Source organism: Procambarus clarkii, chromosome 56 (assembly GCF_040958095.1).
Source record: "Procambarus clarkii isolate CNS0578487 chromosome 56, FALCON_Pclarkii_2.0, whole genome shotgun sequence".
Classification (NCBI taxonomy): Eukaryota; Metazoa; Arthropoda; class Malacostraca; order Decapoda; family Cambaridae; genus Procambarus; species Procambarus clarkii.
Window position 1 is genome coordinate 24,893,750 of NC_091205.1, and position 16,774 is coordinate 24,910,523.

A 16,774-nucleotide genomic window follows, 5' to 3' on the forward strand; every position below is an offset into this window, starting at 1 on the left:
ACTTAATTTAGCAGCTTCATTAAAAGAATCCTTGTCTTAAGACTGGCAAAGGACAGATTGAACATGGGGCAGAAGCCATTAGACGTAAGGCAGTAATAGAATACAGTGTAACAGCTGTACGTGCAAACTGCAACTTGACAACTATCGGCTATCTCCAGAATGAGCTAGTCTCCTAGGCCAGGAATCAAATTTGGAGGTAGAGGCAAGCACGGGCATCACCCTGACCAAAGACGAAACTCTGAAAAACCAATCTCAAATCACTAGCTCTGCTACCCAACACCCAACAAGTGGAACTGGCTAAAGACAGAAGGCCACAAGTGGAACTGGCTAAAGACAGAAGGCCCAAAGTTGAACTGGCCAACGGAAAATGATAAGAATTGCATAACCAACAAATCTTGCCAGATACCACAGAACTGGTGGAAGCTTTATGAATGGCAGAGACGTACTGCAGTCATCAGGATGTTGAGCATGGTTCATTTCCCCATAGGACAGTGGAATCTAACCTTGGGGGGAGTTAGTTACCAAGTGGGATAACACAGTAGATACACAATATAAAGAAAATATTTTGTTTATAATTATTGTGGCAATGAAAAATAAATAAATGGGGAAGCTGATAAATGTTAAAACTATTACATACATAAAATATCTGTACAGATGACATATATAAATATATACAGAGTATACAGAAATATCACTTGACTGTTATAGAACTTGTCTTATTACATAAGCAACTTTAACCACAATCACATCAAAGCACATCATACGAAAGCTCTTAAGATACAGTACTTACTCAGGTTTAACATTTGCCAAACAACATTCAATGGCTTGAAAGTTGAGCTTCAGGAAATCTGTTCTTAACTCATAAACAGTATCTATCTTGACAGTTTCTGTGTCTCCAAAGTCCAAATAGTACACCGTAACAAGACTTTCGATGGGATCAGTTTCATTTGGCTCATAACTGCAAATCATTCCTCTGTACCAAGAGTTGTCATGTGGAAATTTGGCTGCCACTATGCTATCTATATTTACCTGTAACAGAAAAATATGACCGAGTTAATATGCAGTGTCATATACTAGTGCCACTAAAGAACCTGAATTCATCTTAAAATAACAGGTTAATCTATGAAAGTTCAAAGTTCTTCCAAGTTTTGTATTTCTCTTCCAATGAGAGATTGAGAGTATTTCTCGTCCTCTTTACATCGTAGGTGATAACCAAATGAGGGCTCTCACACACTGCTCGATGAACTACCTGACCAACACTAAGTGACAGCATCAGTCACACTCCTGGCTTCATAAAGTCATACCTATATGACAAAGATGATTTCTCAAATTTTGCAAGAAAACTGTATTTACCTAGTTGTGCTTGCGGGGGTTGAGCTCTGCTCTTTCAGTCTGCCTCTCAACTGTCAATCAACTGTTACTATTTTTTTTTCTTCACACACACACACACACAAATGAGCCATAGAGACGTCAGAAAGAATTGTTTCAGTGTCAGTAGTAGACAAATGGAATGCATTAGGAAGTGATGTGGTGGAGGCCGACTCCATACAGAGCTTCAAGTGTAGATATGATTGAGCCCAGTAGGCTCAGGAACCTGTACATTAGTGGATTGACAGTTGAGAAGCGGGACCAAAGAGCCAGAAGAGCTCAACCCCCACATGCACAATTAGATAAGCACACACACTAGGTGTTTCAATGCTCCTTGGGAATTGTTCACAAGACAAACATCAGAATAATCTTAATAAATTCCTGGGTGTAGATGTGAATAATAATACCCAAAGGGCAACTGTCCTGGCTTACATTGTTCCTACCTTGTCTAGTTTATGAAGTTCTCGGTTTTCCTCACACTCATAATATTCTGTCATTTCTGTCACCAATTTATCCAGTTGAACTGACCGAGGGCCCACAACCTGTGCAAGAATAAGAGATTTGTTATTACAGTACAGTATATGATGCTCTTGCTGTCATTCTTGTGGCACCTTGGCTAAATTAATGAATTTCAAACTGAATAATAATTATACTTTGAGCTAGTGAAAAGCAAATTTGCTGGATTGTTTCAAGCATATATTAGGCATATATGATTGTGTATGATTATCGTTTACCTTACATAGGCAAATGAACCTGCTGCTGCTTTTACGTTCATTAATCACACAATAATATGTATAACGTTGAAGAAAATCACTAACATGTACAGTACCTTCAGATGTGTTAATACAGAGCACCACTTGGTTTCCGAACCACTTGGGGACGAGACCCGTCGGTTAACATGTAAGTTTGTATACGAGAAATGGAGGAAAAATATAAAAAAAAAAGTGTGAAAAAATCTAGGGGAAAAATCGACAGGTTCATAGCATAAATGCGACCATATTTTGTTTGTACTCACCAATAATTGAAGTCCTGATCTGCTTATGTTGATGACTGATGTTGATGAAGCATAGTTATTTACATGGAAGAAGTAGTGGTGGATGTTGATGGTGTTGGGTTGACTGAAGTTTTTGGGTTGACTGAAGTTGTTGGGTTGACTGGGTCAACATGCGATGAGTCAGGTGCAGGTGATGCAATGCGAGCTTTCTTGGAAGCCATTGCAAAAGACTCTGTAATTGACATTTGTTTCATTCCCTTGGCTCTTGTTTTTAAAAACTTCATATACAAATTGTACTGAGTCATCATGTCCTTAATTTCAAACTCGCTGTTACTCGTATACATAAATGCCAGAATTTCTTAAAAAAAAATTTGAATTTTTTCCACATTACAATTTTCCTTTAACGTTTCTTCATCCTCTTCCTCTCCATCTTCTTCATTGCCCTCTTCTGGCTTTTTTGCTGTACATACTAATTCTATAATTTCATCATTAGTCATGTTTCGATTGTTTGGGGCTTCTTCATCAAAATCTATCCATCTATCGATGTCATCTTCTATTGTTTCAGTTACCAGTTCTGCTCTCAGCTCAGGGGACTAAATCCCCTTGACATAGGCTAGGAGTTCCTCTCTTAATTTTTTCTTCTCGCTAACTTTCTTCACCGCAAATCCTTCAAAATCTGCCTCGTCATCTTCGTCAGGAAACAGACTTGACGTGGGCCAAAGCTTTTCCAACCATTTCTTAGTGTTGTCTGCTTTACCTCATCCCACGCACTAGCAATAGTCCAGATAGCTGACTTTATTGTGAAGACTTTGTAAAAGTCCTTAAGTGTTCCAAGCTGATTATTAAGACGTCTGGCAAACATCCTCTTGTAGTGGTGTTTAAGGTTCTTAATTATTCCTTGATCCATGGGTTGGATCACTTAAGTTGTATTGGGTGGCAAGAACGTTCCAATAATATTGCCATTTACTAGCTCATCACCTCGTGGATGCGTTGAACTGTTATCTAACAGCAGCACAACTTTGCTGTTCTGCGGGAGACCAACACTTTTCAGGTGCTCCTTCAACTCGGGTACAAAGTTCTTATTAAACCACTCGACAAATATTACTCGAGACATCCACGCACTTGGCTGGTTCTTATAAATCACAGGGAGGTACCTGGCTGACTTTAAAGCCCTGGGGTTTTTACTAATTCCAATCACAAGTAATTTTAATTTATGCATGCCAGCTGCATTTGCACAGCACAACAAAGAAATTATCTGTTTGTTCTGTTTATAACCACCTTAATCGTCCTCACCACTATGAGCCATCGTTTCTGTGGGAAGCATACGCCAATACAAACCTGTCTCATCAGCATTATAAATTTGCTCTGAAGATAAATTTTGTTCCTGCACCATCTCCACAAATTTACTTACATACTCATCAGCACCAACAATATCAGCAGATTGTCTTTCACCATGCACTTTAATGAACCTAATGCCATGACGGGTTTTAAAACTTCTGAGCCATCCATCACTGTATACACACTTTTGAGTAATTTTCATTGCTTGGTGAAATTCACGCGCCTTTTCCATGAGCAGCCAGCCTGCCACTGGCTTCTTCATCATCAAACCTCACGTCTCTGTTTGTACTACTCCCACACTGCGTTATCAACACTCTCCACCTTTGCTTTACTTACTACCTTCCTATTTCGTATTGCTTTATCACATTCACTTCTAGAGAAATAGTAAAAAATGATAGGTTTAGCCTTAAGAAGATCAAAAACAGTACTTTTACTAATGCCATATTCAGCGCACACAACACTTCTCGGGACACCACTCTCCACCTTCTTAATTATTTCAACTTTCTTCTCAAATGTCATCACTGACCTCTTTCTTTTACGTAACCCGCTTGTAGATGCTTTCACTGACACAATGCGTGCATTTGGAGTCGATATGGTGCACGGATGTTCCTTGATTGTGCTGATATGTAAAACAAAGTCACGGAATGAACACTCCAGTCTCGTGACAAATTCAAACAATGGGAACAATAGACCGTGAGTCTGTGACGTCACAGGGTAGCAGGCGGTGCCCGACATGGTCAGTGAGCAAACTGAACCATCTCCCACCCACCCACCCACCACCACGGGCCGGCACGACGCTTGTCTAACCGCTTCCTTACCCGAACTTGGTTCGTGTAGGATAACCCCAACCCCAGCCGGCGTGAAGCTTGGCGGACTACTTCCTACCCGAACTTAGTTCGTGTAACATGACTCCCCAACCCCAATCGGGAAACTGGAAGTTTCGGATAACTAAAGTTCGTAAACCAAGTGGTGCTCTGTAACCATGGGCACGGTTCTTATTTGTAAGTCAGCTACACAAGTCAAAAGGTCAAATGTAACTTTTAATATTTTATATCTTTTATCCAACTGACAATGTGACTTAAGAAATAAAGTTACAACAATTCTTACTTGGAGCCAAAAGTGTGAAGCCGAGTCAACTGCAGACACATATGCCTCAATAAATCGGTCACTATTTGCCAAAGTGAGTGCTTCTTGACTTGGGCCGAGGCTTATGGATGATGACTGAAACGATATGATGGTGATGATGAAAGCAAGCAATTATAGTATACCTATACTAGCTTGATATAGTTATAACAAAAGCAACAATAAATTGACTAACACATTAACACTAAAACCACACAGAAACGTGGGAAAAAGTATTGGAATCTTGCCTAGATGAACTACAGGATATTTATAGGAGGCAAATCATTCAGCCAAAAATTCATAGATTCTTCAAGGCAATGACTGGAAGAGGACAGGGAAGCCTGTCCTCGATGAGGGAAACCCAAGTCACCAAATAAAATCAGAGAAGGATTTTCAATGGAAATTTTCAATTGTATGTTGAATATGCAATAAGCAATGTACCCCACATCTTTGCATGACATTTTCATTCCTTACTCTATCCTCATAACCCTTAGGATGCATCTCAGTGTTTACTGCTCCAACTCTTGATGCTGTCATGTTCATGCCACAGCAGCAGCTCATATTAGTACAGTACAGAGGGTAGGCACCACCATGCCACGCAGCCTTCTGGCCGTCACTCTTCCTGTCTTATCCTTACTAACCACAGCTTTCATTGCACGAGTCATTTTTCTTTAACTTAACTGGCAATGTCTTCCACACAAAAGCATTTTATCAATAACTATAAAAGGGCTAGGCACAAACCTATTCACCACTTCTAGGACTTAAACATTCAACTTTTCAATAGTTTCCTTTTCTATCCACCACAATTAATTTTTTCTCTGCATTCAATTTTAGCAGCCGTCTTTCACACATCAACAAAACATAAATCTACCCATGTCCCAATTATCTGTTAAAAGAACTGCATCCTTTTCATAAATTAGATTTGACAGTTCTCTCACTTTAAACCATACACTAATTTCACACCCTATTCTACTAACTTTACCTTCCCACATGACCTCATTCAAAATATACACACATTAACAACCTTCAAATGAGTTATTAAAAATTCCCCAAGAAGTAGACTTTTTTGCAAACCTAGTGCAGATAATTTATATACTGTATATTACAGGTAAATTTCTTGCAAAAGCTTAGTTTACATTTATAATGACTTATATGCATTCTAAATACAGTACTGCAGTATTAAAAGCTTACCAGAGATGAGAAAATTAAAATAATGCAGAGCTGGAAACACATACCTGACTATCGTCATCCTCGTGTGCAGCCTGGCGACTTCTGGCCCTCATAGACATGTTAGTAGCTGAGGCATGAATCTGCTGTCTCATCTCTTCCACTTCAATCACCTGTGGGAGAGGCCACCCAGGGGGATGCTCTACACAATGTCATGCACTCATCACCACAAACCCACTCTATGCTTACACAATTATCACCAGTTAATTAAGCAAACCACAAACTCATTTAGTCTAAAAGAACAAACAATGCAGACATATTAAGCAACATTTCAACCTTTTGGTATATCACAAAAAAAAAGTTTTTTAAATGGAAAAACTTGACCAAATGTGAAGTAATGCACAACCTTCATGGTGCATCATGAGTACATCTTATTATAAAGATAAAGTTAGAATGAAGTTGTATATAGCCAAGTGCCGTGACTAGTTGTTGTATTGTAGCACTATTATATACAGTACAGTATAAATGTAGGATTTCTATGTTAAATGTCGCAGTGGCAACTGGCAATTGCATACAAGTTTCACCTTGTGTATGCTAAGTTTGTGCCTAATATCATTCTCTATCACTTGTCAATATTTGCTTATCTACCACTGGCATTTTCACTGTTATGTTGATATAACAGTTGATTTGCTCCAGTCAAGAACACACTTAAAATGTATGAAAGTCCAGTATTGAGATTGTGAATTATTTAGTACACCTACTTGTTGAGCAAGTCTTAGTTTTGTTGAACCAACATTAAGTTTCAAAGACCTTAGTCAATGGTATTAGTAAAGTCACGTTCAAGCTATATTTTTGTAAGCTTAACCCCTAAGGTTATGAAAATTAAACCAATTGGTAATGTACAAACTATTTAAAACCTTGTTCTGTACGACTTTACAAAATTACCCTTAACAGTAAGAAAGACACGTTATTGTAGGGTTTCACAGTACCTCCAAGGAGGACTCGTCATTTTCATAAACATTCCATATTATGCATTCACACATAGTAAGGACGGGTTTTTATACTCATGTCCATACACGATTCAAAAACGTGCCATTATATCAATTCTGTTAAAAAATGTGAAGTACACGTATTAGGTGATAGGACAAGTTAATGAAGTGGGTTTTGCTGAACAAGCTAATACTTGTATACTGTAGTTCCAAGATTGTTTAACCAGTTGCCCATGTCTTAATAGTCAAAAGTCTGTTTTCAGTTCCAGTTGAATGCTTCTCTCTTTTTCTGGAGCATATGATCTTTATGATGCTACCATCACTCTGGAATATAAAGTGTAGCTGTGTGTGTGTGCCGGTCGTCATATTTACTGCAAGATTTTTAAATTGTGAACTTTTCAGAAGTGGGTGCTCAAGATAAAAATCCTAATATTTAAATTGAATCTCTAAATTACAGGTAGTACTGAAATTACTAATTTTAAAATTAAAATACTGTATTTTCTGCATGTTCTATATAAACAAGAAAATTAAAAGAGAACAGTACCAAAATTAATTATAAAATAATTAAAAGTCAGGATTAGGCCTTAATCAAAATATAATTACTGTATACAGTATCACCTGTTTTGCCTCAATCCCCCACCACCTTCATTATCTACATACATACAAAATGCTAAACAATCCTGTTCGATTCATGGCTGGATGCTTCATGAAACTGCAAACAACACAGGTATGACTGTGGCTGCTCATTTAAATCACAAACCTATAGATTGTGTATTAATCACATTAGATATTCAGACAAATCTGCTCTTCAAACTGTTAATTTTAAACTCTGAAATACGCGCATGCAAGTACAACCAAGATAATGATTAAATATGTGGCATGCAGATGGTCAGTTGAATATTTTGTACACATTTCTTCACATGAAATAACCATAATACAAATGATGCATTCATACACACCTTGAACAAGTAGAGAGAGTATACCATGTTAAAACTATATAGTTTGGTACAGGGAGTCATTAGTAGAGGTTACAGAGGTCACAGAACAGCCAAGAACACTAGTAAAGGCCAATACAGTATAGTCAAGATCAAGTGACAGAACACCAATAAAACAAGCTTCCAGACGACCAACTTTCATGATGTATAAAAAGTTTTCTGTACAGAACACTGATGGTAAGTGTGCATGCTGCCTTGCCGTGGGAAAAAAGAAATGAGGTGATATACAACAATACATACTGTACATCAAGTGACTTTACATTCTAGAAGATACTGAGCTACACTGTCTAGTAACCAAAGAAACTTAAGCTTTAAGAACTGTACAAGTTCTTTAAGTTTCAAATCAATACAATAAGACTTTTCCAAGACATCACATGGAAAAAGAAATGTCTACTGCATTGCTCCATTTAAATAACAGGATAGAATAATTTTTTTTTTGTTCAAACTAAATTATTATAAGTTACTGTACCAATCAATATAATGCGGCATTCTTGAAACACGGTACTGATTGGAAAGTTGCAAGTAGAATGAGAAATATTAAAACATGTTTAGATCAAATACTCCTTTCTGAGCAGGTTCATAATAAAAAAATCATATCTTGAGATGATTTCAGAGCTTAGCGTCCCCGCAGCCCAGTCCTCGACCAGGTCTTCTTTTTGTTACACACCCCCAGGAAGCAGCCTGTAGCAGCTGTTACTCCCAGGTATCTATTTACTGCTAGGTGAACAGGTGCATCGGGGTGAAAGAAACTTTGCCCATTTGTTTCTGCCATTGCTGGGGATTGATCCCCGGTTTCTAGGACTATGAATCCCGAACACTGTCCACTCAGCTGTCAGGCCCCTGTGTACATGATCCAATGTCATACAATATATGATGAACCTGGCTTATAAAATGGTTAAACATTCTTAACTCTTAGGCAAATAATTAGTTTTATAGGACTGTCAGAAAGATGGCACAAAATAAATTAATGATTGAAAATACAATACTAGTAAACAAACTCAATACACCAAGAAAGTTGGCCTTGGAAAAGTGTTAAAAAGCATGCAAAACCATTACACCTTTAGCCGAGAGTGAGGGGAAGTAAGAGAATAGCCACAAACCACAAGAGTGGAATCCAGCCACCAATCGAATACCTATTAACCAACAGATATTTCAGACTGTACCTTCTCCAAGAGTAGAGACCTGGCTGCCTCAATCTGCTCTTTGCCTCCCTTGAGAATAATCTTCCTCATATTCTCTGTGACATTCACATTAGATAACATTGAAAACAAAATAAATAGCATGCTCTTCACATAAATACTTGTTATAACGAATCCTGTCTAGGTTTATACTACCATATAAAATTATTGGAATAAATATGTAAGAACTGTTGAGTAAATATATTTTAGGCTACGTGTATGTGCAGCATCCCTACACAGTCAACTACATCGTATCCAATTTAACAGAACACAAAGTGATGATGATGATGATAATGTAGAGAAATACAAACATTAGAGTTTAGTACAGGTGATTAACAAAAACACACTGAGGATTTACAATTATGTAAATCCTAATTTCTATTTTTGTTTAAAATTTGGAAGAAATGTAACAATATTAAGTTTTCCTCGATCCTTTTCTATATTGATGACACGCTTAATAGATACAGATTATATATGGCCTCTACTACTAACCTCACATTTATAGAAGCAAGCAGCCTAACCTCAAGCCAAGATTGGCCATCCCAAAGAAACATTCACCAAACATAACTAACATTCAGCCAGTAAATAATGGCAACTGTAATACATGTGTGAAGCAGAGATGGGCGAAATGAAGAACAGTTGCGAGGTGCAAGAAAGTATTTTCCATTCATAAACAGAGGAGCAATTTATGGATGAACGAGCACTTGGCCAATATTGATGAAGATGGGTTGGCAAAAGCCAGCATTTTGAAACAACTAAATGGACCGAACCAACGAAGGAGTTTGAAGCATAGTTGAAAGGACTCCTGGACACAACAGGCAGCATGATGAAGGCAACAGGAAAGACCATTGAGGTCTAAAAACTCTCAACTACACCACAAGAAACTGCAAACTGTAGTGGTAGGATTTAAATCAAATGGGATACCATAGTGATCTGGCTGACTACTCACAAAATAATGAAACCCAACTGACTACAGGTATCTAATGGATATACCATTATCCGAACAGGTATCTAATGGAGGTGTAGGGAGACATGCCAACTCCATGGAAGATAGCCTTCATTAATACAGTAATGTCATTTGAGGCAAAATATCGAAGGTGTGGGGGGTTCAAAATGTTAAAAGTAATGTAATGCTGGAGATGTGAAGAGAAAATGCCTGAACTGAACAACGTAACAACTACGTTACTCCCTTCCGCATGTGACATGCATGCCTCCTAGAGGCCACTCTGGGCAACACTGGGTTCTCATTTATCAAGATAACCCAGTTATATGAACAACCGTTTGTGTGCCATGACTTATCTCTTGGATACACAGTTTGGATACAATATAGTTGACTGAATGCTTAACTATGGTCATGCAAATGTTCAGTGTAACCATGCAGAAATTATGTATATATACCAAATTGTCTAACTTCAGATGTTTCTATAAAACTGAGTTTATGTTTATTAATAACAATTGTAATTAAATGATAAATAAAACACAGTTTTAACAAGAAACATAAGGAATTCACTAATATAAAACATAAGGATGCCACTTACAAGCAAGATACAAAGACATACAAAAGTAATGCTTACTTAAAAGGACTATGAAACAAGTATTACTTTTAGCATTCATATTCAATTACAAATACAGTACACCAAATAGAAAACTGTAATATTCATTAATTATTTTGAGTAATACTGTGTAATGTATTCCATTATGAGACACTATTATTGCCTTGCAACCTCTATTACAGTACTGTACTATATTACTGTACACGAGGGACTGCTCCCTCGATGTTGGTACAGTACTACCGATTCACACTACAAGCTTCTCTTTAGCCTGGACACACTATACTCTCAATTCCAACATTAAATTAGATAATTCCTACAAGTCAACTAAGGAAGCCATCCCTGGCCCCCTTTACTTGCCTTATATCACAATGTTGTACAAATAATATTATGATACTCATAAATTTAGTCTTACCATATGTTACGAATAATGCGAGACATTATTTAGGCTACAATTGCTCATCATCTTTTTCTGTAGGTGGGATAGTGGATGGTTATGTGGCGAGGGTCAAGAATTGGGATACATATAGTGGTTGGGTAAGGGTTGGGAAGAAGCACTAGGGTATAGGTGCACTTAACTATTTTTGCTTGCCTATCAGTGACAATGGGGGAGCGAGACCTACCTCTTTATATCTTGTCTCCGAGCTGTTCATACGTGGTGCACTAATTACCCGTCTCAATATTAATGTCATCATATTTCTTTTTAAAGTTGTAGATGGAATTGGCCTCAACAACCTCTTCCTTCAATGCATTCCACTTTCCTGCCACTCATACAAGGAAGGAGAGCTTCCATACATCTCCAACTCTATTGTATATCCAGCTTCCATCAATGTTCCCTTGTCCTACCTCTTTTTAATTTAAATTGTCTTTTTAATTGAAATAAGTAGCAAAGTTGCAGGTAGTGGAATTGGACATACTGTATATATTACACAGTACAGCACTGTATATAATTTTTTTAAGTTTATACTATATTAATAATAATAATAATAATAATAATAATAATAATAATAATAATAAAAAAAGCCTGAACTTACATGTAACGTGTGGTGATGTAAATCACTTACCTGGGTATGATAGACTAGCTATTCGGTCTTCATCTCTCTCCACAATAATCTTTGACCCACTTGCACGCGATATGCTACGAATCACATCCCCATTCCTACCAATTATTCGACCAACAGCTGCCTGAAATCCAAGGAGTGCTAATATAACCTAATTTAACAAATTCTACATTAAAAAATAAGCATTAACAAGAAAAAATGTCATTAACAAATCCAAGCACCTTAACAATAAAAGGCACACAAAAAAGCACATACATATGATAATAGACATCAGAGAAGTATAGACCGAGTGATTAAATATCAAGCCATCTTCTAAACACTAACGCTGAACAATTTAAGGTTAATATTCAATTATAAGACAGAAAAATGCTAAGACATTTCTTTGAAACAATTATCAGACCAAAAGTTTGAATATGCAGAAGATAAGAGTGCATTTATCTGAAGATATATGCCACCAAGTTAGGAGTGCACAAGCATAAAATAATGGGACTAAGCTACATGGAGAAGATGAGGTTATTCAATTCAACTACTTGGGAGCAAAGAAGGTAGAGAACCGATACGATCATTACAATACTGAAGAGAATAAACAAGGTGCACAAGGACACTCATTTGGGAGAAAATAGGACAAGCAAGCCACAGTGAAAGCTAAAAAAAAAGCAAACAAGTCAGAAACGTAAGTACAGTAGTACTGCTCTGTCCACGTATATTGTGTGGGTGCTCAACAAGGGGAATGCACTGAAAGATGAAATTAAAAGTCACTTTGATCCATATTTTTGAATTGAGCAAATAATTTTAACACCGAGATTTATAATGCACGAAGTATCAGTCCAGAGAATATTATGAGAAAAAATGAGAAGGCTAAATATATTTAGCCCTAAAAGTGTGGTTATCATCATGTGTTAAATGTCTAGTGCAATATGGTTACCATGTACAGATGTACATCTTTGATCAGTGTTAGAAAACCAACATTGCCTATGTAGTTCCAATAGCTCAACAGCGTCTCTTAATAGCCACAGAAGGCCTCAGTTATTTCTTGTAATGTTGCCTCCACCTGTGAACTCGGTCCCAACATCCTAAGCAAATCCACACATCCTTCTCTTCAACGAACGCTTGTTCATCAAATCGGGTGAGAAAATCCGGCATGGAAAGTGTGTGTTCTAATCGGAGATTTGCCAAATTGAAGTTTATTGAATTGAGACTACACTGTGTAAATATAATCTGTGTATTTGTATTTTGGCATTTTTTCCTACATTTAGAACAAAGCAGTCATCATTCTCTCACTTCTTCATTAAGAATGACACAAACACACATGCTACTTACAATGGGTACCAACATTTCTACAGCTTCAATCACTGGTTGATCATTTACAGCTTTGATGACTAACTTTTGTGCCAAAGCAATATTTTCTTCTGAACCTTTGATGATGCATGTTCGGTGGCCATCAACTTCTGCAAAGAAAATGAAATATGCAAATATTTATTCATCTGCCAAATAAAGGTAAATCAATTTAGGTGCTAGGTAAAGGTTCCTCACAATTATTACAAGCATGGAAATAACATGGAAAGTTTGTTATTCATTCTCAGCACTGTGATTCTAAGGTATGAGTAGTGAATTGACATACAGCAGACCACATAGCCAAGTGCAATTTTTATTTCCTATTTATTGTATTTCACACTTGTTTTACTGTTCATTATTTAGTGAGTATTATTTATGGAGATAAGTAGTCAATTAAGAGTGCACACAAAATACCGGTACGAAGCACAGTAAAGTCCTAAGTCAGCTTCACCTTTGCCCTTTATTTGTGACCTTTGAATTCCAGCCCACCCTCCCCCCCCCTCCCAATAAAGAAAACATGTGAACATGTATTTTCATGCGAGTTCTATTGGTAATCCACACTAACTGCCAATACAAGTTATGCATTAACATTGATAACTGGGATGAAGGCAATATTCTTTAGCTAAAAATATGATCGAGGGGTCAGAATATTAAACTTAATATTCGGCCCATCCTCATGTTTTTGTAATGTGTGTGAACATTAATAGTCAAAGTATGATGTTGTATATTACTGCCATTTAGATAATGTAAAACCACCATCTAACAACATGGCTTATCTATTTTATGTACAGACCTTTTTTTCTACCAGCAATTTTAACAAAATAAAAAATACATGTACAGTACTAAGTACGTAATATACATAATTACATCAGAAGACTCAAATCACACTTTTTTAAATACTTATTGTCCCTCAAATGTTTTCAATAAAAAGCATGATTTTAACGTGAACATAGAAGAATAACCCTTAAAAGTGTAAATTGAGTTTGCAGCTTTAATTTTGTTTCACGTACCCATCTGTCCTCTTTCCTGGTGTTTCCCCCTTGTTACCAGGACATGCAACTGTGGGGGGAAGTGTAAGCTCAAATTTTAGCAACTGTCTTCCAAGGCATACAGCATTCCTTCGAACTTTATTTGTCATTCCGCTATTGTGTCCTTTCTGCTCCTCTTACTTCATACCTCTCATTTGCAGCTTTTGTTAAGTTTATCACTTTGCTTGTGCACCAAATAAAAAATAAAAATTATAAGAATTTGTTTTCTAGAATGATGCATTTGAATACAAAATGTAAATTGGAAAAAAAATCAGTCTTTTTCTGGTTTTGTGCACAGCAGAAGCAATTTGGATGAGCATTATTGCATCTGTCAACATGAGAGAGTGAGCGAGTTTGTTGTTGCAGGAGTGAGGATGCTAGGACTGTCCCCAGAGTCAATTTGGACATACTGTACCAGTTTTTACAAAGTTTGCTTCCGATAGGTCATATTTGTGCTCAACTCGTGCATTCCTCCCTCTAACTCTGACCTCTTACCATAAGTTGTCTTAATACAATCTCTTAGTTCATTCATACTAAACATCCTAGTGGATATTTTGTCTCGGGGGTTACTTCTGTATTTAGGGACTACAGTACTAATTACATTTATGTGCCCTTTGATTATTATTTTATTTTAAATGGCCAGTTCACAAAATTGTTTCGCATTTACCACATTTGATATATAAAATGATTCAAGTTCCTAGTTCACTGGGTTTTGATGTTCTCTATAAATAAATCAAACAATACAGTACCATTAGGTTATTACATTTGAGACTCCCTTCAAACCTACAAACAAACAATGCAAGAGTTGATTTACAAGCTGCCAACATTTATTTTGTATCGAGTGTGAACAGTATATGTAATTACGTAAGTGTAATTACAGGATTACAACTACACTCGTGGTGCCCTATCTTCCCAGTACTGTCATGACGCTTTGAAATTACTGATGATTTTGACTTTCACGGCCTTCTCACTTAACTTGATCCAACCATCTAAGACTATTTGCAAAAGAAAACTTTAATATTTTAATATTAACTTTTTAATATCTTTGTTTCCTCAAGTTAAATCTATGACCTTTATTCTTGAAGTTGCAGGTTTCAAGAATTCTTTGTAAATTTTGTTGATTCCCATTACTATTTTGTATGTATTGCTCGTATCTTTTTATTCTAGCTTTGGCATACTGTATTTAACACTTATAGCCTCTCCTCATAGCAGGTGCATATGTGCATGCACCTGCCTACAAATATTACTTGAAATTCGTCAATTGAATAAGAAGACTGGCAGTTAGTGTAAAAGAAAAATGAATTAGGACTCTTACTTATGGCTATAAGCATAGTATTATGGCATATTAGCAAACTAGTAGTATGCTATGACACTGACAAAGCAACACATGCTCAACCAACCTTCATCACTGAAACTTATTTTAGTATTTGTACGCTCTTGAATCAATTTGATGTTTGAGCCTTGTCTTCCAATGACGAGTCCAACAACATTAAGTGGCACTTGCACTTTGGTTATTGACCACTGGTTGACCATGGTATTAACCAGCTTAATTTCATCCTCATCCTGGAATAAAGATATGATATTAACTAACTGGAGTTGGTTTGAAATCATCATAGAATCTCAATGTTTCAGATTTGTTACTGTAACATTGAAATATTAGGTAAAAACTAAATTAAGACATTATCATGATTTATCATTTGGTAGTGAAGAGCACAATGTGCCGATTGTTGTAGAGAAGAACCAAAATGAGAATAAAACATTAAATGCCAATTAATAAGCACTAGCTGTGTGTATGTATCTGTCAGACCAGTTAAAGTCTACTCTCAATTTGGTGTTTCTCTATATGCATCATCCTCACCGAAAATGATTTACACAGTATATGAAGATAAGAGATTCAGTACACAAATGCCTAGTGTTTTATATAAAGTAAAAAATTCAACTCAAGATATTGAATGGAAAGAAAAAACAATACTGGACATTAAAGTTTTCTGTCTCCAACATTGAGAAATCAATAGTGTGATCAAAAATTGAAATATTTAATAACAGTGCAATATATATATATTCACTATGCCCTATAGGCTAATTTCACTTAGCAAAATTTTAATTTCAACCTATACTGTAATATCTGCCTGATTTACCCGAGGACCACTAACACTAGCGGGCTCAATGAGGACAGGAAGCTGTCAGCTTGTTGATGAACGCCCCCCCCCCATTTGCCTTTATTTTTTCCAGTTGGACTTTAAAATTTAACAGAATTTTGGCATTTATGGCTTTGGCAGGTAGGTTTATAACCCTGTGGATGAAAAAGCATCTGTTCTCAGTCCTACATAGTGACTTGTTAAGCTTGAAACCGTTGCTCCTTGTTTTGTGACAAGGACATGTCACTTATTGAATGAAATAGAGTGACAATAGACAACTGCCAAATGAATATGTCTGCAAACAAAATTAACAACATATCTCATGTCCTCAGCCTAAAAACTTTCAAAAGGTAGCAAGGCCATACCTGAGTGAACAAAAACCTTGCTAACTAAAAATCAAAAATAGATTTGATTTTAAATATTCTCAATACCTTCCCAAGGCCCCAACTATTTCTTGTAATATTGAGTCCATCTATAAAAATCCAGTCCTGTCATAAATGTGATTTAGAGA

At 36.6% G+C, this 16,774-nt stretch overlaps 1 protein-coding gene across 5 annotated transcripts in view; it reads right to left on the bottom strand.

Annotated features, from left to right (window-relative positions):
• The window catches only part of LOC123770781 (tudor and KH domain-containing protein homolog), a 43,017-nt gene that overhangs the window by 23,428 nt on the left and 2,815 nt on the right, over positions 1 to 16,774 (bottom strand). For 4 of the 5 annotated variants that reach the window (XM_069305911.1, XM_069305910.1, XM_069305912.1 and 1 more), the window contains exons 2-9: positions 15,526 to 15,688; positions 13,083 to 13,210; positions 11,766 to 11,886; positions 9,137 to 9,210; positions 6,058 to 6,162; positions 4,808 to 4,921; positions 1,812 to 1,910; positions 791 to 1,029 (exon numbers count right to left, since the gene is read on the bottom strand). In XM_069305911.1, the coding sequence (XP_069162012.1) occupies positions 791 to 1,029; positions 1,812 to 1,910; positions 4,808 to 4,921; positions 6,058 to 6,162; positions 9,137 to 9,210; positions 11,766 to 11,886; positions 13,083 to 13,210; positions 15,526 to 15,688 (1,043 nt within the window). The remainder of the gene's footprint in view (positions 1 to 790; positions 1,030 to 1,811; positions 1,911 to 4,807; positions 4,922 to 6,057; positions 6,163 to 9,136; positions 9,211 to 11,765; positions 11,887 to 13,082; positions 13,211 to 15,525; positions 15,689 to 16,774) is intronic. The other variant, XM_045762933.2, reaches the window with a different exon arrangement.